This window comes from Gymnoscopelus braueri (assembly GCF_963280865.1).
Source record: "Gymnoscopelus braueri genome assembly, chromosome: 3".
NCBI classification, from domain to species: domain Eukaryota; kingdom Metazoa; phylum Chordata; class Actinopteri; order Myctophiformes; family Myctophidae; genus Gymnoscopelus; species Gymnoscopelus braueri.
In genome coordinates this window covers 34636493-34663963 of record NC_137612.1, presented here as the reverse complement: position 1 = coordinate 34663963, position 27471 = coordinate 34636493, and the positions used below count along the sequence as shown (strand labels likewise).

At 43.4% G+C, this 27471-nt stretch overlaps 1 protein-coding gene across 1 annotated transcript in view; it reads left to right on the top strand.

The window, feature by feature from the left end:
* Positions 1-962: 962 nt before the first annotated feature.
* syn2b (synapsin IIb) overlaps positions 963-27471 on the top strand; it is a gene marked incomplete at both ends in the record, with an annotated part of 105188 nt that continues 78679 nt past the window's right edge. Inside the window, one exon of the mRNA XM_080421365.1 lies at positions 963-1426. Within this exon, the coding sequence (XP_080277491.1) occupies positions 963-1426 (464 nt within the window). The remainder of the gene's footprint in view (positions 1427-27471) is intronic.

Here is a 27471-nt window from a genome sequence, read left to right as displayed (position 1 = left end):
GGGGAGAAGTGAAGGATGAAAGGAGGGGGAGAGGAATGAAAAGCGGGAAGTGAGAAGACAGGGGTGGATGATGGAAGAAGGGAGGTGGAGAAGGGTGTTTCTGTGCCTTGTGCGCACACTTTGCAGGAAATCCCTTCACTGGCTGGCGTGGCTGCACACGGCACACAACACTACGACACACATGCATGCACGTACGTACGTAGCAGGCTGCGGCACGACACGCGCCTAGCCTATGATGTAGGAGGAACGATGACAGGAGGGTAGGAGGAGGAGGGGGAGGGGGAGAGCCAATGAGCAGCCAGAGTGATGGAGCAAGTGAAAGGAAGAGAGAGAGACAGGGAGAGAGAGAGATAGTGAGTGATGGAAAGGGGTAGAGAGAGCATTAAAGAAGACAGCGAGAGAGGCAGGGAGAGAGAAAGGACAGAGGGAGCGTGAGAGAGATAGAGCGTGAACACGTGAAAGAGTGAGACAGGCAGAGTGAGAGAGGAGAGAGGAAGAGAGAGCATCTTTTGCAGGCATTCAGGTTGCAGTTGCATTGGAGGCTGGTAGGCAGAGAAGAGAGGGAGAGCTTCACCCTTTACTGTAAAGGACGACACCACTACTCTCTCTCTCTGTCTCTCTTTCTCTCTCACACACACACACACACACACACACACACACACACACACACACACACACACACATGCTTGGCTGGCTGACAGTGCTTTGGAGAGCTCTCTACTAAAGAGTGGACTAGAGCTGTATCCATCCATCTCTCCATCGCTCCAAACACGGTGGGAGCTGCTCTCGTCCTCTCAGCCTCGGATCATTTGGACCGGACTAATTATCCATCCTTCATCTACTCATCAGGCTCCTTGTCAGTCTTCTTCATCATCTCCTTTCTTCGCTTCTTCTTTGCCTCCAAACCGACAAACGAAGCCAACCGATCGACCAGCTGAGGGACTGACCTTCCGACCGGCAACATGAACTTCCTCCGGCGCCGCCTCTCCGACAGCACCTTCATCTCCAACTTGCCCAATGGATACATGACGGACCTCCAGAGACCCGACCCTCCAGCTGCCCCTCCTCCCACCTCCCCCTCCTCCTCCTCGTCCCCTCCCCAGCCAGGTGCAGCTCAACCTGCTCTGTCTCCATCCCAACCCGCGGCCCCGGTCCAGGCGCCGGCCGCTTCCCCTAAGGTCCAGCGGCGTGCGTCCATCCAGCAGGCCCAGCAGAGCCCGCAGGAGCGGCGTGCGTCCATCCAGCAGAGTCAGCCCGCCACCGCTTCCTCCGGCTTCTTCAGCTCCTTCAGCCAAATCGGCAACGTGGTCAAACAGACGGCGGCGTCCGCCGCGGGGTTCGTGGAGGCGACGCAGCACTCCGCTTCTCCCGCCGTCTCCAAGAAGTTCAAGGTTCTGCTGGTCATCGACGAGCCACAGCATGAATGGTGAGTGCCACGCTGGAGCCGTCCTGATTGGATCACTGAGGGGATGAGAGTCGACCAATTGGGGCGAATGATGTGATTCGTGTTATCTAACGTTAACCGGTCCATGGATGTGGGCCGTGTGTAGTGATGATTGGAACTAGAGTTATAGAACGACGTCTTATAGTACAAATACATTTCAGGCTGAGTGTGTGTGTGTGTGTGTGTGTGTGTGTGTGTGTGTGTGTGTGTGTGTGTGTGTGTGTGTGTGTGTGTGTGTGTGTGTGTGTGTGTGTGTGTGTGTGTGTGTGTGTGTGTGTGTGTGTGTGTGTGTGTGTGTGTGTGTGTGTGTGTGTGTGTGTGTGTGTGTGTGTGTGTGTGTGTGTGTGTGTGATATTTATGTGTGTAATTGTAGTCTTGTTATTTCCTCTACACTAAAAGTATTTCATTCTCTTTCTGAGCTATAGAGCTGCGAGTTTCCCATAATAGAAGCAGCTCTATTTACAGTACCAAAACACACACGACAAGACAGTTTTCCTCCAGGGTCTGGCATCACACATCAACCCCCACCCCTAGCACGGCGTCTGTATATTTGTGCGTGCGTGCGTGCGCTTGCGTTGCGTACGTGCGTCTGTGAAATATGTTCACAATCAGGCACGTGCTCTCTCACACTCAAGAGGGCATGATCATTATCTGTTGGCATAGTTGCATTTCATTCCATCTGTATTGGGTGGATGAATGCATGTGATATGCTGCCGTATATCTGAGGATTCTAGAGCTTTCATATTAATAAAGATATGCCAAAACTAGGGTAGCTTTGGTTTTGCATTAATTCACTGGGTTTTGCATTCACTGGGGTATCCCACCTACCCATGATATTTATCACATATGCACCTGGTATGATATTCATGACAAAGTATCATATTATTATATTAGATTATGTATATTTGCTACATGGGACTCACAGCAGGCATGTTGATAAATGTATGGTCTTTGCATGGATATTGTGTATATCATCGATGGCCTTGCTGGTGCAGCCTGCCAATGAATTGCCTATTACATAAAACAAACCATTATGGACCTGTCTCAGTTAGTGTGTAGGCGCGTGCATTTGTGCATGCATGGATATTGCATTTTCGCTGCACTAATATTATCCCCTCTCTGTTTTGACCAGAAGATTTACTCGATATTCTAGATGACGATAATCCATCATCTCTCGCTGTGTTTCAGCCATTTGGGATTGGCTCACCGCCATGTGTGATGTGATGTGATGTGGTCTGAATACGAGACATCACAGACCATGTCTCTAGAACAGATATACTCTATTGCACTGGTTCTCAAACTGGGGGTCGGGACCCCCAGGGGGGTCCCCACATGATTTTTTGGGGGGTCCCCAGATGACAGTGAAGTGACATTTTAAGGACCTTTAAGACATTTTTTATACCTTTTTTTTTAAAGAAAAAATGCAATGAAAAAAGACCATTGTGAGCTTGTATATCTGCTATTTTCACAATAGTTGCCTCAACTCCGACAATTCCAAGTGCTTATCAGGGTGGGGGGTCCCCAGTTAAGCTAACTCATGCTGTAGTATTTGCTATAGCCTACATCAGCCATATAATGGGTATTGAACACACTGCTCCTGCTATTATCTGTAGCAATTTGGATTGAATGGGGTGCCATACTACAACATAATGATGCAGCAATGTCTGAATGGAAAGAGCCTTGAAAAGGTCACACAGAGAGAGAGGGAGAATCAAGTGGGTTCTATCTTATTCTTATATCACGCTCTTCAGTCTGTTGTGGTTCTGCCCATGCCAGTTTGATCAGCTTCTTTCTGATTCACTCAACAGTGTACGTCCGCAAGGCAATCCAGCCGGAAAAACATAATTGTGGTTCGGCTAATGGGGGTATTATGTTATTAGTGAGTCATGCTTTCTTGCACCGGATTTTGTGTGGGTGTCGGAGTGCTGCTGATTCGTTACCAGTTTGTACTATGTGATTACTGTTACACATGCACATGTACACATGCAGCAATCATAGAGGTCACACATGCTGTGCCCGTGCTCCACTGCTGCAGTGTTCTGACCTCAGTACATTTAACTAAACAACAGGGTGGTTGAGGCCAGGATGGCTGGGGGATGGGGGGGTCCTAGAGGTTCCCACTGAGGAATGAGGTCATATTTAACATATTGTCGCTGTCGTGCGGAAACCTTTGTATGTCCAAAACTGTCACTTTTTTCAGGAAGTGGATAAAACACCCTGTGTTCCAATGGATCCAATGCAGTCATTATTATGCTTTCTTTTGTCCTTATGTTAGTGTCTGCCTGGAGATAGGGAGTTTGGTGGCAGAGTCATGCCAAAGAATATAAAATGGTACCCAGTGCCTCCCTGCATGCTTGTCACTCAGGATCAAGGGTTGGAATGGAGGTAAATCCCTGCGACGTACAAGAGTCATGTCAAGGGGGTGTACTTGTATATAAAGCCGCCTCACACTACAGAAACAGGAGATGAGCTCCCCTGGGTCCTGACCTGTGGACCACATGGCTTTGGAACCATTGGTTCTCAAGGGTACTTACTTACAAGCTCACAAGCTTCGTTTTGCTTAGCGTTGTGAGCTTGTACACCTGCACATTTTGTGTGACACTGTCATATGACGAAGTATAACATAGGGGATTAACTTATCGAAAAACATCAAAAGATTACATTTGGAGATGCAGAGTTTCTTCCCGACAGCGACGATATGAGCACTGCTTGGGGGTGGAGTGGCAGTTTTCCTGGCATAATTCCCGAAAGGTTTGTAAACCATTTTTCATTCCCTACAGTGCCACATAAATATTCATGTATACCCTTTCTGCGGGGGTTACAGACGGTGCTTCCCTCGAAAATACCAGGGCCAAGGAGCCATTCCGCTAAATAGTATGGATTTTCCACTCCGTGAACAGTGGGATCTGAAGCTCTCAATAAAATAACTTGATGGGGAAAAGATAGAGTGGAAAATCCTCCTCTAATGATTGGTTCATATTATGGATGTCAGGAACCCATGCTTAATAATGTATCACAGAAGAGAAACACCAATTCATAATGCACACCGCCATTCATTTTCCCTATCTGGGATATGAGAGGGATTCACTTTGCCTGCATTAGCTTTGACATCTCTAAAGACCCCATGAAAGTGGGTTTCAGTGCATTCATTTGATAGATTGCACTGATGGAAAAACGAGAGCTTTTCCCCACACTTTTGTCACTGGCAATTATCCATTATGTACTGTGGTACTGTACTTGTCACCTGACAGCGGTACGGGGGGTTGACACTACTGTATCTCCCTCAGACCTTGCCAAACAGGTGCCACAACCCATCAATAGGAGTCACTAGTGCAGCGACAAGGACACAATACCATGCCAATTTCCCACTCCCGAACCCTACCAATGTGCTTGTTGGTGAGCCCAGCCAAGCTGAAGGCACTGCTGCTGGGAATCAAGCCCAGGCCTTTGCGGTGGTGGGCCTTACCTTGCCCATTCTCTATCGTCTGCATGCAGTCATCAGCTGTTAAGAAGCAAATGGAATCGACACCTGAAGCCGGGTAGCCCGACTTGTGTGGGCTCATTATCGTCATTTTATCGTCATCTAGAAATCTAATTTATGCCATTTTATTTGTGTCCCGACATCCAGGTTTAGAAACGTAGCCGTTTACTGTTATGTAAGGATTCTTCAGAAACATGCCCGGCAGCAATTTTCAGAAGCACCGATGTAGAAACATTGTTGGGAAGAATAGTGTGGGATTCAGGGGCTGTCATATTGCCATGTAAACACAAAGTTTGATGGACAGCTAGGTTTATGGGGATGGCTGGGCTTGATGTCAGTAACCTTTTTCTCAGCCTCTTGCGATACAATGTTGTTTGCATCGCAATGACGTTTATCATTTGAAAATCAATTATCTGCATAAGTTGGGGTGAAGCTTAGCCCATTTCTTCTTACATCAACTGACTTGACAGTAAACCTACCTATCGTTGTACATATTCCACAGTTACCTGGGGAGTGGCGGTGTGTTATGTTTAATGGAAACTAGTGCTGAGTACGTATGCGCCTCTGCCTAATGTGTACTGTATGTGTAATCATTTTTGCTCTACTGCAAACAGGTCCCTCAAACCCTAAAGCCATTAACTGGGTGAGCCATGTTTCCTTACTCACTGAATGATAATTCCCCTGATACTATATATAACCAATGAGAGCATATTGAGGCTCCTCTCTATCTCGTAGTTTATAGCACCTCCTCTTACATATGATACGTATATCCTTGCAAAAATATATTTGAGTGTCTACTTGTCTCATGCCTGATCTGCCCCGCAAAGGGATAGAAAACAGCTCTACCAAGGGTACATTTTACTGGCAACTTATAGTCTTGGAGAAAACCAAACAGCGGTAGTCACTATAGATTTGTTATCAGTCTGCATCTCTCCGCTCCTTAGCAACAACAGGAGGCTATCCTATTATGTTACATGTATGCAGGCTCCCTTGGCCATGTACTTTGGAATGTACATTGTGTCTCCACTGGGTACTGGAGGTGTCGGGGACACTGGGTGTTATATAAGCAAACATAAATAGTTCATGCATAAACAAATAAATGAACGAACTAACGAAAGAACAAACAAATACACAAATAAATACCTTCCTTTCCTTCATTCACCTGACATTTCAGCTTCTAAGCCTTCAAACACCCAGTATGGGTGGTTTCTCAGTTGCGGCCACCAAAAGGGGTTTACCATGGGTACCATGGGAGTCACGCGTTATGGTCACTGCTGCAAAACAAATAAATGTGTATTTGTCAGTGACAAAGCATCTCCCTGGAGGTGTGTGTGTGTGTGTGTGTGTGTGTGTGTGTGTGTGTGTGTGTGTGTGTGTGTGTGTGTGTGTGTGTGTGTGTGTGTGTGTGTGTGTGTGTGTGTGTGTGTGTGTGTGTGTGTGTGTGTGTGTGTGTGTGTGTGTGTGTGTGTGTGTGTGTGTGTGTGTGTGTGTGTGTGTGTGTGTGTGTGTGTGTGTGTCCAAAGAAGGCTCTCAGTCCATGCTGTGATGAAAGTAATGAGAAGAGACGTGGTGATTCACCAGTCTCACCCAGAGGGCCACATCTGCTCTCCATTCCATTCTCTCACCCGGAAATAGCAACTCGGTGCGATGCATTATGTATATATATTGTAGATCGTCCATTTTTGGCACGCGACGCTGTCGTATGATGGTGAAGTATAAATCAGGCTTTAGATGTCTACCAAAGGATTATTTCTTGTCATTTCCAAATTGCTCACATTGGGAGTATCTTTTTGATTGCTATACAAAGCACAGCGGCCTGGCGAGCCATAAACCACATCTAACAATGACGGTTTCATCCCTATGCCCTCCTTATGGGTTTTATTTGAATTGGGATTTGCGAGAAGGAGCTGGAGTCCATCCAGCTAGTAACACAGCCAAACAATGGCAGGGAATTTTACTTCCTGCAAATGCTGCGGATGGAGATTCTAGCCAGGACAAAATGAACCTGTTGTTTTAATAATAATACCCAGATGAGTTGGTTTTCCCCTCAATAGCTCTAAGGATGGTCTTTGTCGGTTGGTTCGTCTATCTGTCCACTACTTTGTTCCCAATCAACATATGTCGAAAACTACTTCCCTGGAGGAAGACCCCTACATGGCCTTTTATCTTGCACCACTCTTAGGCCATAATTTCTGCTGGCATACAAGATATCTCAACACCCCAGTTGTGCCTCTAACAATAATCAAAAACTTTTTTTTTTTTAATCTATAGGTTGGTTGGTTGGCCCCGCTAGGAGCCACTAGCGTGGCTTGTAGACCATCTTGTTACACACTGTCCATTGATCCTTAAAGCATTTATAAAACCAGACCCTGCACAGCAGTAAAAAACGTATGATGTTTATAATCAACTATTCAAATGTTTTGCTCCAAAAATACAATAGTTATACAAATTCATGAACCCTCATCATGAGATAAGTGTGTGTGTGTGTGTGCGTGTGGGTGTGGGTGTGCGTGTGTGTGTGTGTGCACGCGCACACGTATGTGTGTACTACAAAGATCTGTTCTGCATTACCAGTGGGAACAGGAGTACACAGTGGGAGCAGGTGGAGAGGTGGAATCTATGCCAATTAACAACACACACACACACACACACACACACACACACACACACACACACACACACACACACACACACACACACACACACACACACACACACACACACAAAGATTGTATAATATTACTAAGGCTTTACACGATTGAACCAACAGGGGGATGTACAGAGTCAGTTAGCCTCCACTGATTGGAGTACACCCTTGAACAAGCATGTTAACGACCCCCTGTTTGAATAGAACAAAGGCTGGCCAGGTGAATCAGTTCTTGTCCCCACACACATTTTCTCTTCTGCTGCTCACCCAGGATGGTGAATGAATTCTACAGCTTGTCTCAACAACTGAGATTAAATCCCCTTTCCTCCTGTCTATAACATCCAAATGATTATACAGCTGACACAATGGATGGTTGGTCTCTCTTTGTGCAATTTAATATATTGCTCCGTCACACGATGGTGGAGCATATGACCTACAGTATGGTGTGAGACTGTCTTGCCACAGAGTGTGAACAGGGCTTATTGTTTCCTTGTTCTGATTGTACAGTAGTACAGAAGTCTAAAATAGTCCTTTGGGAAAAACAGTCCAACAGTCTTTGCTGTGAGGCAGAGTATTTATTTTGTTTGTTGTTATTGCTGCTGACTGCACAGCTGATTTTGCATCACTGATTTGGGAACTACTAAGCAGAGTGTGAGTGGTATTTAGCTACAGGCGGCATTTAAAAAACACCTGCTGAGAACTGACCTTATTGCGGTAGTGCGAGTGTTGATTTTCCCTTCAAGGTACCGATATCTGACAGACTCAGACCAGTCCAGTAGTAGCCTTTCTGAGGTCTGTGTCTGACAGTCTAGAGGAGCCTCAGTCAAAATGTTATTGCATGTTATTATGCACTTTTTTAAACGGCCACAGAACAAGATTGGACAAGCTTAATGACTAGGGTTTTGTTTTGGTTCACAGTCAGACATAATAAATTCATTGATTATGAACTGGTCCAAATCAGAGGGCAATTTTAAAAGTATTCATACATGAAAAAAATCACACCCAGTGTGAAGTGGGCGGTGTGGTCATCACAGTGGTCATCACAGTGATGGAAGCTCACTTAAAAAAAAATGTTTTTTTTTAAGTGCATAGTCCTATTTATAGGTTATTAATGTCATCATGTGTCTCGCTAGCCAATCACAGTGCTGAATAGAGTCAGCCAATAGAGTCAGCCAATCACAGTACAGCTACAGTACAGCAAATGTGTACTAATGAGGTGTCCCAACCCCACTTATAGGGGCGGCTACACCGCCCAAAAACAATATACTTGTTTTGGGGCAACCTGATAGCTGAGTGGTTAGGGAGAGTACTACATGGGCTCCCATGCCTGACTGCGAGTCCCTGGTTCAATTCCTGGCCAGCATGGCCATTTTCTGCGTGTCACCAGGGATGAGCTGTAGGGGGTGCTATGGGGGGTCGGCGACCCCTTAGTTCTGGCGCTGGCTGGAGGGCTGGGAGCTCCACATGCACGCGCGAGCACGCACCGTCAGCTGCGGTCTTAACACCTTAAAGTTTAAACAATAGCCTCTCAAGGTTCGCGCCGTCAGCGGCGAGCCGTTCTCAATAGCGTCTACCTGGCTGCTTTGCATAACATTAGGCTACTCGAAAAAAGCCATGGACTTGAATTGAATGTGTACATTCCTCTCACAATGAGAGACAACAGTCTCTGCACTGCAGAGTGTGAAGGGGATCGCTTAGAAGAGGACCCAGTTCTCTGAGACAAGACAAAGACAAGTTGTCTGATTATTTTAAGTACTTATGTGTGGGTGAGTCTATGTAAAGGGCTTTTATATAAAACTAAAAGGAAAATAAAATAATTAATTAATTGAAACAAAAATAAAAACAACAAATTAACAATGCAACTAAATAATAAGATATAATTACATTAAAAATCACATGTTGAATACAGTATTTCAACTAGCACTGAGCTGATTGGCTATGTGCACATGCGTGCACGTGCGCGTGCACGTGATGTCAGAAAATATAGCCCCCCTAGTTCCACAGCTCATCACTGCGTGTCACCCCCTTGCTCTCCCTGCTGAACTTTGACATTAAACCAAAAAGCTGCAGCTTTTCAATACTTTTCATGCTGAAGACCAGTCATTTGTCCAAGGATGCCGCAATCGACAGGTCTCTAACATGTTTACAAATGGCAAAAATGCATTATCTTACGCAAACAATCAAAGGACGTAATGAAATTATTCCAGCCTCATGAAACACAAGAGTGAAAATCTCTGGTTAAGACAAACACGGATACTTCTCCTGGTTTGATTCAGTCTTTTTAATTGCTTTAATCCTCCGATATGGATGAGTTATTTATACAACCCCCATAAGGAATAATGAATGCTAAATGGCTAAATGCTTGTTTTAATGCCTGCTCTCAAGAGACCGTTCAATTACTCTACTGAATGCCAATACCAACTAACCGCTAGCCAACACAGTGAGCCTTTTTGTTTAAGTCCTTAGAATTAGACAACCAATCATGTTGACACTAAATTATTGGGGGAAATGGTGAGCCATTTAGCTATGTTGAATAAAGAAGGAAGGAATAATTCCTCCACACGACTATGAAAAGTATATGTTTCAGTATGTGTTTTTATATACACCATTTACTGCACTTGCTGTCGCTGCAATTTATACCTCACTAACACAAGTTAAAAGGACCAAACGACGCAAGAAGATTTCTGCCAGGATTCTATTATGCTAGAGATTGTATTCTATCTAGTAGTTATCAAGGAACTAGATCTAGCAGATTTTTGCACTCTGGTTGAACGTAATGAAGCTGAAAACACCAATATATTCTAGCTGAGCTCTTGTCAGAATAAAAGGCTACTGGCAAATGGTTGGCAAATACCCGATTCATATTTTATCCCACGCAGTTCCCATTCACAAGTGGCATTTAAACCCAAATACTATCCTTCTGATAGAATAAAATAAAAGCCAATTGGGGCCAAAAAATACTTTAGAACCACTTTGCTCTCCTGGATATATTGGAGTCTGTGAGACAATTCCTTAGAGACTGAACAAACTATTTGAGGGAATACTCCTATTGCATGTTGGAAATGGTCCACAGATACAATCCTATTTTACCATTCAGTTTTATACTACATCATATAGTTCTGACTGCAATGGGGAGTTTATTCCACAGATTTCCACAATTTAAATCAAACTGAAAGTCAAACTTAACTAAAAAGTTTACAGAAAAGAAAACAGCATCGATGCATGGACAACACAGCACAACATACTACCCTCCCTTCAAATAGGAGTTGCCGGTGTCACCGATTCTGGCCACACTCCACATATTTAATCAACAGCCCCTGATGAGATGAGTGAACACTGGTGTGATCAATCACTCACTCACTGCAGCTGCCAGGAGGGGAGGGTGGTACCTGCAGAGAGGAGAGAACGGACAACAAGAGAACACACACTATAACACTCACACAGTAGGCTACTGATGCGTCACTGATGCTTCATTCTCAAGAGGAAGTGCGCTTTAGTCAGTCGATAAAAGATAATTACATGGTGAGCAAGCATTTCTAGAGTGGCTGGCTACCATGTTCCACTTGACATACACATACAAGGCAAGGCACTGTACCCCACATCTTTCAAATAATCACATCATACACGCATGTTGTCATTTAATATAAAATGCTATGCGAGGCATCCAGAATATTACATGCAGGACCTAATAATTCTACACTGTATATGACAAGCATATTATTGTGTTACTGGAACTACATTGGCTCATTATGACCAACATGACTTGTGTTGAGTGCTTGTCATAGTGGGGTCCGCTCATAATTCCGACATCCCGTTATTCTGACGTCCCAATAGTTACGCAGTGTTCCTCTGTTTTACGGCATACAGCTTTAGTATGTATGACGCCCCTAAATACGATAATCAACGTCCCACCCAGTCCTGATACTGTATAATCTGCTGTTACTATGGCAATAAGAGTGAATACCCTGAAAGCTGATGGTTTCAAAAGCAGTACTGACATTAATTTGAAAATAATGATCAAAGTCACATTTCTGGAAGTGTGGATAAGGATAAGGATAAGGATAATTCCTTTTAACAGGTCGTTCATGAAAGTCCTTGCGGTCTTGTTTCCAATGAGAACCTGTGAGCAATTGGGGTTAAGAGTCTTGCTCAGGGACAAATTTCATATCATCGGCACATATGCTGGGATCGAACCTGGGGCAACCAGGGCCAGCTGGTTCCCTAGGCGGGCTCACTAACCACTCAGCTAACCACGCAGCTATGGCACTGATAAACCACACAAACAAGAAGCTATGAATGTGGAGATAGACAGTCTCTCTCTCTCTCTCTCTCTCTCACACACACACACACACACACACACACACACACACACACACACACACACACACACACACACACACACACACACACACACACACACACACACACACACACACAAACAATAATGTGCCATATCAATATTGGCATGCACGCATTGATTTGTTATTTCTACCTAATTAGATTGATGGGATTCAAGACAAGCAGTAAAAGCGTCTTCGGGCACAGGCAGGCATATATCATGTGATGAATCACACTTTTCTAATCAAGTCCCTGGAGAAAATAGCTGAGAGATCAGCGATGTTGTGGGTTTTATAGCCTGTATGTATCCTTAGCAACTCAAATAATTACATGCATGCTAGACCTGTGGGGACAGGTTGAAGTCGAGCAGACTGAGATCTGATCACAGGAGACGCCTGGCGGGGTAGCAGACTTGACGTATAAATAGTCTTCAAGTCACTTTAATGGAAAGGAAAAAAAAGAACACGTCCTATAATACAATTGGGATGCAGGCGCATGCGCGAGGTAATTGGTTTGTTGGTTTGTCCAAAAAAGAAACTGCGCATGCGTATGCGTGGACATAGCGAAACCCAACACCACGTAGCTGCTTTTGTACTGTCCCCACACAACACCGTCGGCATCTGGGTTGTCACGTTTGGGGGGCTCCTATAATACAATTGGGATGCAGGCGCATGCGCGAGGTAATTGGTTTGTCAAAAATAAACTGCGCACTGCGTATGCGTGGACGTAGCGAAACCCAACACCACGCAGCTGCTTTTGTAATGTCCCCACACAACAACAACAACACCGTCGGCATCTGGGTTGCCACGTTTGGGGGGCTTGTGACAAGCAGACAGGTCAGTGTTGCCAGATGTGCGCCAGAAACAAGCAACCACCTTTATGAAAATAATAAAAACAGCCGATGGGGTCCGCGATGTTTCACGGGGGTCCGCGATGTTTTGCGGGGGTCCGCGGACCCCCTGGGAGTAAAAGTGCCAAGTGGGCGCTGTGTGGGCACTAGACTTCTAGTGCAATACATTTTGAACACAAACCCATACACTACACATTATTGTTGCTGTCTGGAACACATTTTAAGCTTGTGGATCTGTTATTTTCACTACTTTTGTGCAACACTCTTGTATGATGATCATTTACAACAAAACATAAAATATAGACATTTGGATATACAAGGTTTCTGCCCGACAGCAGCGATGTGCGACATGCACGCAAGCACATTCTTATACTGCTACTCTATACTTGTGAGGACTTTCCTGTGATTTACATTGACTACATTCGTTCCCTAACCTCTAAAAATCACCACTACATGCCTAACCTTAACATAACTTTAATTCTAATCCTAAATATAAGACCTGACCTGAAAACACAGTCTCTTGGGTTAGGGTCAGGCTTAGTGAGGACCAACAAAAGGTCCCTATACATTTTGCAATCGTCCTCATCTTTATCTTTGAGAGGACATTTGGCTCTCACAAAGATAGTCGAAGACACCCACAGCAGTGGACAGTGCAGTACAAAGCACACGTAAATTTTTTGAATGGGTGGCCTCTGGGAATAAACGTTGTCAGTGGAATTGCGTTGCTAGGGAACAGTTTTGGGTCTGATTTGATTTCTGTTCTGCTACTGATATTCACAAACACTGCAACTGAAAATAAATTTGGACCCATTTAGAATGATTATGTTGTTACGTGTGAAAAGGTATAGAAGCCAGTGGTGACCACTCAAGCCATATTTACTTTGTTCTTCGAAATTTCGTGAAAATAGCCGACCTACAACTCACAACGTGTTGTCTGGTATTTTAGCTTCAGAGAGTTCCTTTTGCTCCGTAGTGTGGAAAGCACGTAGGTAGGGAGATGAGGCAAACTCAAAAAGAGTCCAAGGCACACTGTTCAGTTGGAAAAATGATTAAAAAGCCTTTATTACCACATGGCTTGGCAAAGATTAAAACAAATACATTGTTTCGGCTCCCAGAGCCATCGTCAGGGTCCACTTTTCACAAGGCAAAGAGCTGGTATGCCCAAAATAAGGACACTAGGGTTAATGTGCTTAATCTTTGCTCTATACGTCACCATCTCTACTGTGACGCTTTGACATGGCTGTGTAAACACTTCAGTGCCAGCAGAATAGCTCTGTATGCACTCTCTTTTGATGCTATCAGGCATATTGCTCTCCAGAATGATGACACACACACCACACACACACACACACACACACACACACACACACACACACACACACACACACACACACACACACACACACACACACACACACACACACACACACACACACACACACACACACACACACACACACCAAAGGACCAAAAAAGGATGCTAGCCTTGCCTCTCGTTGCCATGGAGACATGATCAATTTGCACATTAAAGGATTGTAAAAGACTAATACATCATGTTGCATCATGTCAGCCGTTACTTCACAGATTAATGTTAATGCTGAAAGTGACAAACATGTCAATGTGATTGAACGCAGCTGTGAATACCTCCCTGCTCTCATAGAAACCACCAAAAATAAGTCACAAGGCCTGTCACAATTATTACATAATCCCCATATCGCAATTATTTGAGATAATCGCAATTATTTTCCATAATCGTCATAATCGTTTCTATGTTGAAAAATGTTCATACATTTTCTAATATAAAAAAAATAGTGGAAATAGCCGATCATGATGCGTTGTAAGCTTGTAAGCTTGATCGTCTACTTCCGCAATTTTTTAAATTTTATTATTTTAATGTATAAAGTTGTTATATGTCAGTCATTATAGTTGTCATATCTGCCCTGAGAATTTTTTGTTTACAAAGCCTAGAAGCCAAACACATCTTTTTGTATTCACATTCCAATGTTCAATGCCAAAAACATAATTATATTGTTACGTTAATTACAATTATTTGTGTGAAAATGTATCGTCAGGTAAGATCTAATGATCGTGACAACCCTAATGCTTCCCTGCTCTCATAGAAACCATCCAAAATAAATGTGTCTCACAAGTCCAGCGGCGTGTTGTTTGGATTCTAATGACTTGGTAATTATCTCAGTTTGTGGTATATTTTAATGACCGGGGGGATGCATCTCTGTTCTGAGGATGTAGTCATGACAACGACTTTGAAAAGATTTCTCTTCTTATTGTAACACCCCAGCTGTGTCCCCACAACCAGTGGTGGAAAGTAATTACAGTAAGTATACTCAACTTCATCTCAGAGGCAAATATTGTACTTTTTATTTCACTACAATTATTTGACAGCTTTAGTTACTCCCTCTGTCGTTTGGGTTAGGTGATTTCTCTCCGCTCCCCCAGGTACGGGGCCGAGGGGCTATCCTTTTACCACCTCGGCCTGGGGCAGTTCACTATTACTAGTTAGAGAAAATAATAATACCTTGGCACTTTAGGGGAGGCTACCCAAATAAAACAGAATGCAGTGTGTAGAAAGGTTCTGTCCAATGTGCGTGTTTTGGAGCCTGGCTGAGAGCATGTTCTGGTGTGGCTGTGCATAGGCGGGTGGTTCGCGGTCTGACGTAGGGTGGAGGGAACATATTTTGGAGTTCCATGGGGCAGTTGGGGGGTGTGCATTTTGTACAGGACTTTACTGATGTCAGACACAACCAGTGTTGCATTGGTGATTTTATCTTTGGCGGGACGCTATTTTAATGACTTCACATGCGCGTCGCTTAACACCTACACTACAGGATTTAGCAGGTCACACATTGATATGCATCCAGGCTCATTCCTATGTTAATTCACGCTGGTGTGACCCTGGGCAGTCGGCAGCTTTTTTTAACTTTGTTTAGAGGTGTGAACTTAAGGGTCGTTTTTGATCATGCATGTGCGATCATGCATGTGCGTCCGCCCAAAAATCTTTGGGCGGACGCTGTGGTACTGCGTGCAATGAGCACTGCAACACGGGACAAAACTGAAGGGTCACCAGGGGCCCCGTGGATCGGCGGTGCGACATAGGTGTGAGGGCCGTGTAGCAGCCCAACTCTAGATCTGAGGGCCGTGTAGCAGCCCAACTCTAGATCTGAGGGCCGCGTAGCAGCCCAAACTTTAAATCTGAGGGCCGCCTAGCAGCCCAAACTCTAAATCTGAGGGCCGCCTAGCAGCCCAAACTCTAGATCTGAGGGCCGCGTAGCAGCCCAAACACTAGATCTGAGGGCCGCGTAGCAGCCCAAACACTAGATCTGAGGGCCGCGTAGCAGCCCGAACCTATCTAGCACTTACGATATTCAAAAGCTTTTGTACCTTTACTCAAGTAAAATTCCGAATACAGGACTTTTACTTGTAACAGTGTTCTGTTATATTGTGGTATTGCTGCTATTACTTGAGTTAAAAAACTGAGCACTTCTTCCATCACTGATTGTAACACAATCTCCAGCTGTGTCTCTAACCACCTCACTCAACCAAAAAAAATTGGTGAGTGGGGGCGCTGCCTGGCGGGTAATTACCCCTCTCACTCAAGGTGACTTCCAACACCTACTGCAACACATAAAATAAACAGTAACTGCACAAAGCCCAAGGACTATAAACACATTTCCACAGCAAACAACAACAAGACAATAAAATACACAAAGTGTGTGTCTGTTCTCCAAGGCATGCTGGGAAGTTCCTCACTAATGGTACAATATTCTAAATCTGTCTGTCTGTAGATCGCCAGCGGAGGACTCTCAGCCTGGCTATGCTTGTATTCCATCAAACTGAACTACTGTTAGCTTGAGCAGTGAAAGCAAACTGCAAATGACCTACAGGCAGTGGTGGAATAAGTATTCATACTTGAGTATGAATACTGGCAGTATATACTGCCAGTATGAATACTGGCAGTATTCATACTCATACTGGCAGTATTGGCATAAAAATGTACTTGGAGGGCTGTGGACAGTTCAGAAACCCGCCTACCTATCATCGGTAGGCAGGTTTGGTCATTTCAAATAAGATTTCAATTTATTTATTTCATTTTTCATTAATACGAGAACAACGACTTCTATTATAGCATGCTATCTTTCCAGGAACAGAAAGCCTGCAGTTTCTATTATCTTGGATTCCCCATCGATGACGTCACTGGTAGGCGGGTTTCTGAACTGTCCACAGCCCTCTTCTGAGACACAGACCGAGTACAAAAATGGCACCATATTATAATGAGCATTAATGAGGACCAATTATATGAATCTAGATTGAAAATGGGTGAAGTGGTTCTTTATAGTACCAAAATTTAAAGTACTCGTACATAAAAATGTCTGAAGATATATAAAAAATCACACCCTGTGTGAAGTGGGCGGTGTCTTGCTAGCTAATCACAATACTGAATGGAGTCAACCAATCATGTACAAAAGATAAATACATTTATTGAAACACTCTTTATGATGGACGAAACCATAACTTGAAAAAAACCAAACTATGGTTTTTTTCAAGTTATGGTTTCTTATATAGGGCTATGCACATGTGTCATGTGACACTGGCCAATCACAGTCCTGAATAGATTGTGATTGGCCAATCACGGTGCAGGATAATTGTACAAATTTCCAAACCTCACTTATAGGGGCGGTTTCACAGCGCAGGATATTTGTACATTTTTCCAAACCTCACTTATAGGGGCGGTTTCACCGCCCAAAAAATCTCAATCATTTTTAGTTTTTCCAAAATAGCAGAAGTATAGAATTTGGGTTTTGTATTAATCCTATATTAAAATTGGCTTAAGGGAGGACTGGCCGGCGGGAAGTCACACTCATGTCACCATGACTCAACCATCACCATATAAGGAGTTCCCAATGCAGCTACGCCCAAATATGGAGTGTGTTGTCTAACCTCAATGTGTCTCATGGCATCATGAGGCGCAAACAAATCAGTCAGCTCCATATATGGGCACAAAAGGGGGCATGCACTGCACTACATATAGGCATATACTGATGACATCAGGGATCTTCATATATGGGCATAAAAGGGACGAGGTGAATGCAAAATGAGGTGCAGAGAGAACTGAAGATTGTGAGATTCTATAGTCTATTCCATCCATAGCCATCAGCTGCTCCAGGTGCAGAACAAGGGACTGTAAAACATACAGTACTACGGCCTCAGGCACTCTGAGACCCAAATCTCACTGTCTGGAACTCTCCCTTTTTAGTCTGGCTAGGATGACGATTTTGGTAAGTCGGTCTATCCACCATTATGGTCCCAAACACCATTATGTGGAAAATGGAACGGCTGGATTGATGTAGAATTAGCTGTGCACTTTCATGCAGGCATTAAAAACGTCCTCAGGCATGCCTGAGGACGTTTGTAGGGACTCTGATTAGAGACTCCATGGCCTTTCTTAGTGCCATGGTCAAAATGCCAACTAGCAGCACAGGCAACCTACAGTAGCCTATGTCAAATATTCATGCGCCCTGGAAATCTAACTCTACTTGACATTGGTGACCTCATGGCCTTGCCTCTAGTGCCACCGTTGGGCTCATTCAAAACAGCCCTAAAAACCCATCTTTCTGGAGGCCATAAGAGGAGGTAGTACCAGTTTCCCTGTAGACAGATGACCCCCCTCCCCCTTTTTTTTGTATATACTTTTATTTTATTTTTCATGATGCTTTTTTTGTACATAGTGGTATTTTTTTCTTTGTTTCTTTCTGTTGATTTGAACTGTTTGGTTGCTACTATATATGTCTGAAATTAATTCAAGGACCCCAACGGAAACAAGTCCGCAAGGACTTTTTTGGTCGGACCTTTTAGACAAAAGTATTATAAATGTAACTGTGCTGTTTTACATTCTTTTGCCTAATAAAAATTTCAATCTATCAATCAAACCCTTTGGTCAACATTTAACCATCTTTAAATTCATCTTTAAATTACAACATTTAATATTCACGCTCATAGTCATAGCGAGAGGTCCTATTGATCAAAGGATTTGATTCCATTCACACTGTATGTGATCTTTACCACTGTCCATGCAGTGACTTTTGATGTTGCCTGTATACATTACACCTTGGTTTTCTGTTTTATTACCAAACTCCAAAGGTTCCTTGACTAGAGTGCACATCTCCACCAGGAGGTATGTTCTACATCCCTCCATCTGTCTGGGGCATGTGATGACAATGTTTTGGGGTCATGTGCGTGTATGAAGAGGCAACAGGCAATGGGGGGGGATAATAAAGGACATTACCATTATCATGGCTGTATGGAGACACATGTTTGGACAGTGAGCACATGGAATAGTAGTATGGAAGGTTGTCATCACTACGACAAACATAACCTAAAAAGACAAATACATAGTCCAGACGTACTCATTGTAGCATACACCAATCGGCAAGGGTAGACTGGAAACAAAAGCCTGGGAATTTAAATACATTTAAATATGATAAAGCCAGCCAGTCAACCAGCTGATCTGTCAGTGTATCAAACAAGCCACCTAGGGCCCCAGCAACTATAGGACCAGACCACTTATGTCTGTTTTGCAAACCATACAGTAGTGTGTTGCACTGACATTGGTGACCTATAAAAAATATGTGTCTTAAAAGGGTTGCTGTTTTAATTTTCAAGATTAATCTGATCCAGTGGCCATGAAATTAAAAACAACCTGTTCATCCGACGAACCATCTGGATGGGATTTCTCCTCCTACTGGTAGCTGAAATTGCAAATCAGCAAGCCTAACCTACCGCGGTGTTGCTATGACACCTGAATTTCCCCACAGGGATCAATAAAGGGACGAGACAGATGTCTGTGTTGCTGTCATAATTTGTCACTATTATGTTGCAGTGACATATTTATCACTAAGCATAGACCCTATCTGACTGGATCCTACGGATACAACATATAAACATGTATCATAAGGCAATATGTGTATTATATAAACTATATGTGTATCATAATACGAATATGAGTATGGATTATGACCAGTCTGGCGTTCCATATATCTTAGCACCCCTGGTATGGACATTTTACATAAACTTTTAATGGCACTCTTATACAATGTTCAAATACATATAATAGATGGCATACCTTCATTTTTAAATATATGAATATTTACGGTGACCATTGACCAATAATTAGTGTAAAAAAAAAAACTATTCAACTTGTTACTTGTTTGTGTAAAATAAAACAGACTCTGAGCCTACAAAAATTAAGTTACAGCGCAGCACAAGAAATGGATCAAAAACCTCTGTAAAAGGTGGCAGTCTTCAGGTTTAATTTAAAGGAAGTGAGAGTTGTAGCAGACATGTAGTGACCTGTGTGGAAACTGAACACTGCCGCTCCACGTTTAGTTTTGACTCCAGACAGAGGAAGTAGACCTGTCAGATAAATCACATAAAATGCTGTCTTGTGGGAGATGGAACAGGATCAATAATGACAGTGATAATGACAAAGTAGCTCTGTTGTTGGGGCCCTATGATTTCTACCATTGAGAGCTGCAGTACAACAACAGTACAATGGACAGCACACACACTGTCCATCAGTGGTTCAGCGGGTTTGGTTCTCAAACTTTTTCATGTCATGGTATCACAACACCTCCAAGGCCATAAAAACAAGGCTCCAAACATCCCAAAACAAACTTGCAAGGCTACTTCTTGGACTCAATCACAAAACCCATCTAACCCCTGCTCATCTTGCTAGGATTGGATGGCTTAGGGTTGAGGACAGAGTACAGCAACTTGCTATGGGCCTGGTCTTCAAGATACACCACAACATTGGGATCCCCCTGTATTTGTCAAAATACTTCCAAAATGTTAATGAAGTCCATGATCATAACACCAGAGGCAGCTTCACAAATCATGTTCAACCCAGATTTGGCTCAACTAAGGGAATGAACTCGTTCTCATGCTATTCATCAAAAATGTGGAATGCCCTACCAAAAGGAGTAAAGGAGTGTAAAACCCTACTCACTTTCAAAACTGCCCTAAAGATACACCTTCAGGAGGCTGCAATTCGAAAATGGCCCCTGTCTAAGTCTTAACCTACCCCCCCTACCCCCCCCCCCTCCTTCATTTTCCTCTTTTGTTTATATATATATATATTTTTCTCTCTTCATACCAGTAACCTGAAAGCTGATTGTATGACATTCTGTATAGTAGTGTGTATATCTGTCTGCCTCTTATATGACATCATGATTTGTGTGCATGGGGTTCTCATCTTAAACAAGCTTAGTGCTTAATGAGAGTTCCTGTTTAGTAGACCTTGTATTGTGAATTTGTACTTCCATGTACTGTTATGTACTGTCATGTACTATTCTCATGTCTTACTAAATAAACTACATCAATCAATCAATCAAGGACCCCCAAAATGATGTGTATTTTGCCGCAGACCCCCATCTGAAAATAAGTTGTGCCAGGGACCCACAGAAGAGAAGATTTGTGTTAAAAAATGCAACATTATTCAAAATATTCCATAAGCTCGCAGCGCGGCTCGAAGTGACGCGCTGTGAGCTTGTAGATCTACTATTTTTGAATAACCAACGTATAAATGGATAAAATGATCATTAACAAATTTAGCTGCGGACCCCCTGGAACCCCCCAAGGACCCCACTTTGAAAACTACTACTGAACAGTGATGCTTAATTTATACTTAACTTGAATAACTCATTGTAAGCTTGTGGATAGTCTTTCTTTCTTTCTTTTTTCCAGTGAGAGACACGGTGTATAAATGACACATAACACACATTGTAGAAGGCCCATATATACTGCATGTATCCTGTAGTAGAGCTGCTGTGGACATGGCTTATTCACTTCAACTTATGCTGTTGTGATGTAACTGGAGAAGCCAACCGGAAGACTTCATTTGCTGGTGCATATTAAGTCATGGCTAGCTGAGGTGTTAGCTTGCTTCGTTGACCACATGGCAAGGTGCAGCGATGCTGTTTGGTGTGAACTATAGGACACTAAATACAATTCACATTATACATACCGGTACATGTATGAGAGAACTGTAGATGCATACATACAAAACAACACGCACGCACACATTCACACATGCACACATGCACACGCACAGTTTTCTTCTCTTTTTCAGGGTACTAAACTAGCAGCAAATGGAAGTAAGTCGACAGTCTACAAACCATAATAAACACACATAATCAGCAAGCACGAACAGTACACAGGCATGCAGCCACGCACACACACAACACGTATAGGCAGCTGTGCGTATTTCGGTATCGAAAAATTGCTATCTACATTGGAAAATAATTATATCCCGTCTCCCAGACTTACAGTATCTATGAAAGTCTAATTACTTAGACAGATTGTAACAAGCTGCTGCAAAAAAATGTCTGTGTGTCTGTGTCATGTGTCTGTTTTTATGTCCGCAGGTAATCTTGTATACCACTAGACCAGGGGTGGGCAACTTTGTAGATGGTGAGGGCCACAAAATTCCACACTCACTCTGGGGGGCCGCATTGTTTATCGGCACTCTCGCCAGTAGTACCCCCAGGGCCTGCGCGCCCATTAGGCAGAGTAGGCAGTTGCCTAGGGCGCCACTAGGGGGGGGGGCACCCCCTCCTCCCCAAAAAAAAAGGCTCCAGGTGGCGCTGTGGCAGAAAACGGTGGCACGGCGCTGTCAGACATATTAGGCTCCTGTCCTCTGTATTACTTTCTGTTTAAAGAGACTGAGGTGCTCTTATTATGAAATGGGGGGGGGGGGGGGGGGGCTATATTAACAATTATTATTCGTTGTAACTTTGTTTTTATTTAGCATTTAGTAATGCTAAATTAAGTAATCAACTTACTACAGCTGTACTGCTAAACAAAACTTCACATTCCTGAGTATGCCTTTCAGAGTATTGCTGTAACCTTGGCTTAAAAATATACAAAAATGAACACTACAATTATAATTAATAAGGCTTCTATTAAAATAAACGAGAGCGTGCTCTACTGGTGGACTGTTGTAATTAAAATGGTTCATGGAAAGTTGCATGTTTGGAACAGCTGAAGGCAATAGTTCACCATTTCGGATATGTTTAGATTACTTTATTTTTCTTTGTGATTTCAAAAGTACAAAAGTTGGATTTTGGCCTGGGGCCGCATTGAGTGACGGTGCGGCCCGCGGGCCGCCAGTTGCCCATCCCTGCACTAGACCAAGCATATTTCTTGTGCAAGCAGACAGCAGAATGCTTTGGCAGGCCAAGGACTTCAATTCTCGAATATTTTTCAAATCTATCTATTTAATGGCATTGCAATCATCGTCATCCCACAAGTCTAAGGTCTCATTCCTGGGATTGCATTCCTGGGACTGTATGGTCTGCCATCTTTCAGATATAGCTGTGTACATCTATTCCTACATGCAGCAGAAACTTGACACTTACATCTTGCACTTGCAAAGAATTAACAATCAGACTTTGCAGATCTAGTGTTATTACAGCTGGGAGGGACATGCATGCATAAATTATGGCAAAGTACTAGCTACATTTTAATATCATGTTACTCCTATTGATGACAATATGCCACACTACCTTTCAATGTGTTCACACCCAGTCCAAAAGAGTGTGTCCATGTAGCCGGTCTACTCTGGTTGCACTGTAATGATGTATTGACATTCCTTTAGTATTCCCCCCATTGACTCATGCCTTTTCATACTGTACATGTGCACAACCCCAAAATATTGTCATCACATGACCTAGACAGACAGAACAATGGAGAGGGCATACTGAGCACACTTTTATTAATGCCGCAAATTGCTAATCATTGCATAAGCCCTATGAATCACAGTTATTCATTGGAGAAGACTCCCATCTGCAATTACAAGGCTTGGAGGATCACTGGTAAGTCAATCGAGCTTTCTAGCTGCAAACAGATGTGCATAAAAGACAACCCAATCACCTCTGTGATGGAATAATTACCTCTACACTTCGGTGATTACGAGAAGAGAAGGGAAGAGTCAGTGTTTAAACTAATGGTGGGGGCTGTTTTTGGTAAGCAAGTTGCACGTGTGCGTGCGTGCGTGCGTGTGTGCGTGTGTGCATTCGCAAGTGTGAATGCATCCGTGTTTATGTGAGAGAGTTTGTATGTGGGATGTATGAAAGTGTCAGCAAATATGCTGAAGAAAATCTTCACTCCCTGCAAACTCACACACACACACACACACACACACACACACACACACACACACACACACACACACACACACACACATCATGCACCACTCTAGGGAACTCACATGCAGCATCTCAGCAAAAGCTTTGGTAAAAGAATTATAGAAGAGAGGACATCAAAGCCTAGCTAGGCATGTTTGTATTGTGTGTGTGCGTGTGCGTGTGCGTGTGTGTGTGCATGCGTGCCAGTTCACTGCTGCACTCTTCGACTTGAGTCGTGACCATAAAATGGCCCCCCTGCTGAGCTCAGCTCAAGCGCTAAATCACCCACAGTTGGCTTTACGCCACTGCCTATAATGCCCAGTGTGTGGTATTATGTTCAGTATGTGTACGTGTCATGTGTGTATATGTGTGTGCGTATCTATGTTTAATCCTTTGGGAGCTACTGTATATGGACTGAGGTTGGTTGAGGGGAAGACCAAGGTCCAGCCAGATCAAAGATTTGATTTCACTTTATCGATTTTTAATCACAAGCTGAGACTCAGTACTGTACTGTCATCTCTCTTTCTCTTTATTTCTACCACCTACATGCTACATGCTAGCCTGGTAAACCCCCCCCCCTTCCGGAAATCTAATTTGCAATCGATTTCAGGAATTGGATCACTACTGAGATCAAATACAAATGAGATTTTCAGAGGGGGGTTTACCAGGCTAGCTACATGCATGGTGTCACAAAACATAAACTTAACAGACAGACACGCGCACGCGCACACACACACACACACACACACACACACACACACACACACACACACACACACACACACACACACACACACACACCACAAAATGGCACTGAAGTTAACGATTTGTTCGCCACCCGATTGCGATTTGTGCGGCTTCGTTCACAAACTGCACACCTGGTAGATTGCCTATAGCTAAAAGTTGGACAGGAAGGCCACACCATTATAAGACTTTATCGTGTTCTTTCTCCGAATTTTACTCTCTCTGAATTTAGGATTAGGATACTCATTATTCTCCAGCTGTCGTCCGTAACCTTGCCTTTTCCGCACCCATGGCTAAAGTGTCACACACATCTCCTCCTGTGACAAAGTACTGTGATGGAAAGCCCCAGGCTTGGGGTGCCCCGCTGGCTCACCGTGTAAGAGCGCCTACCACATAAATAAGGCTATAGTCCTTCCTGTAGCTGGCCCAGGTTCAAATCTGACCCACGGCTATTTTCTGCATGTCATCCCCTCTCTCTCATGCCTTTCTTGTCACTCTCCCACTAGAACTATCAGAAATAAAGCAGAAATCGGTGCTGCAGTGAGATGAAAAAACGAACAAACAAAAAAACAACAGTTAAAAGTTGAGTAATTTCCTAACTTGAATTTCATTTTTTAAAGCTTGGTACTCTTTCCCTCCTTCCTAGAGAGAAAGTAACAGAAATGAAGATGGACTCTCAGGTGGCAGTCTTCGCTTTTCACCCACAGGGGAAGAAAGACAGGCTACATGAGGCTTTGGTCATCAGTATTCATCAATCAGTATTAATCAGTGTCTGTTGAAGATTAAAGTGCAATTAAAAGGACTGGAATATGCACAGAAAGCATGTGGACAGGCTTACTGTAATTGCCGTGAGGGGGTCCTTTGAGACCACGACAGCACTAAGGGCATGATTGTACCTTACTAATGTTAGTGTACCATAGGCAAAGCCATCACTGTAACATATTAGTCCACAGTAATCTCCTTTTGGTCTACTTTGTCCATTAAGCCATTAAGACCGGGAACACATCTCTATCATTTTAGATTTCTTTGGCTATTCAAAAATAGCAGATGTACTATGAGCTTGTAGATCTGCTGCTTTTGAAAAAACATTTTAGCAAATCTTTGAATATATATTTTTTAAAGCGAACATTTGTAACAAAAGTACAAACTAACATCATTACAGCCACCATGTGACATTAATAACCATGTTCCCACATGTTGAGAGGAGATTTTAAAATATTGTACAGATTAAAGAGTGCTTAGTTGTAGCTTAACAGCATGTCACATCATCAAACTAATTATTAACATAATGTTTAGTGGCTCCTGAACTGGCAGCATCATGATGCATTTTGCGAACAGCCAGAGTGGAGCTAAGTTATACATTACAGATGTTTACATTTAGATATGATATGGTTAAAAATGTGTTTAGGCATTAGGTTAGAGGTGGTTATCGGCGTGGTTATGGTCAGGATAAGCATGTGGCATATTCCGCTTTTATAGGAACTGGGTGACGGCAGCGGTTCGTATTTACCCAGACCATACAAATGAAATGGCATATCAATGTGCATAAAACTGAATACCAAGTTGTACTGATAGGAGGACCATTATTTTGTGTCTGCCAATGTAGTCAGTAGTCATGCTACTGTGTACATGAGGCTATTCTATGTAATCACAGTCGTGTGTGATGATGACACATGTATAACAGATCTTTTTCTTTTTGCCAGACCCAGGGGGTCAGGCCTACATGAGGCTTTGTCTGTCCCTCTTTTCCTCCCGGTCAACGTTTTTCCTCCCGGTTCAACGTTTTTCCTCCCGGTCCCTCTTTTCGATTGGCCAAGCTTAGCGTGACGTAGTGCTCTGATCTTCAGATTTCAACATATAAAGTGGTTTGTAGGTGTGTTACGTACTAGGAATTTATTCTGGGTCTGGCAGAACCAGGTCTCCTGGTCTTGTTTTCCCACTATTTTGTTTTGTAGAGATTTAATAACAACTCTGAAGAAGAAGTAAACAGGAAGCCGTAAAATCTGGTTTACCTATCAAAGCCCTTGGTTTATAGGAACTGGCAAACACAATTATAGCTTCAAGCTGGCAAGCTGGCTGGAAGAATAATTATATTTGAGCTCCAGAGAGAGATGGGAAAAAAAGAGGTAGAAGTCGAAGGAGAGGAGAAAAATGTAATGAGAGGTAGTGATGGGAAAGAAGAGACACAATAAGAGATGAGAGGAGACGGGAGGAGAGGCGGGTTAATCGGGTGGCGAAGGGGTAAAGTTCCTGCCCACCACTGTGGAGTCTAGGGGTTTGAATCTGCCACAGCTTGGGGGTGCTCCAACGCAGACAACTGCTCGTATTCGAGGGTGGGAAGGCAGGCGGGGAGAGCATCTCTGTCTCTGTCGAAGAGGAGATTAGAGGAGAGGAGAGGAGAGGAAAAAACAGGGCATAGAAAAGGAAAACCAGTAAAGTTGATGAGAGATGAGATACATTGAAGTGCTTTACAAAGCAGGGCTATAAAAAAGTCTTTATCATAAAAGTGAGTTATAAGAAGAGTTTGAAAAGATAATACTGACTTAGCTATAGGCTGAGACTTTGATTTAAAGGAGATTCATAGATAAATGCACCATTTACCATAGCCGAGGAGACGTCACAGTGAAAACCCGGTCGACGTTGGTTTTGAGCCTGGCTTTGGGAACAGTCTGTGTTCTGGCACGTAGGGGAGAGACTAGAGGATTGAGAGGGAATGGAGGGCAGAATGACTGCAGGGACCACTCTCCCTTATCCAAGCCATGACACTGT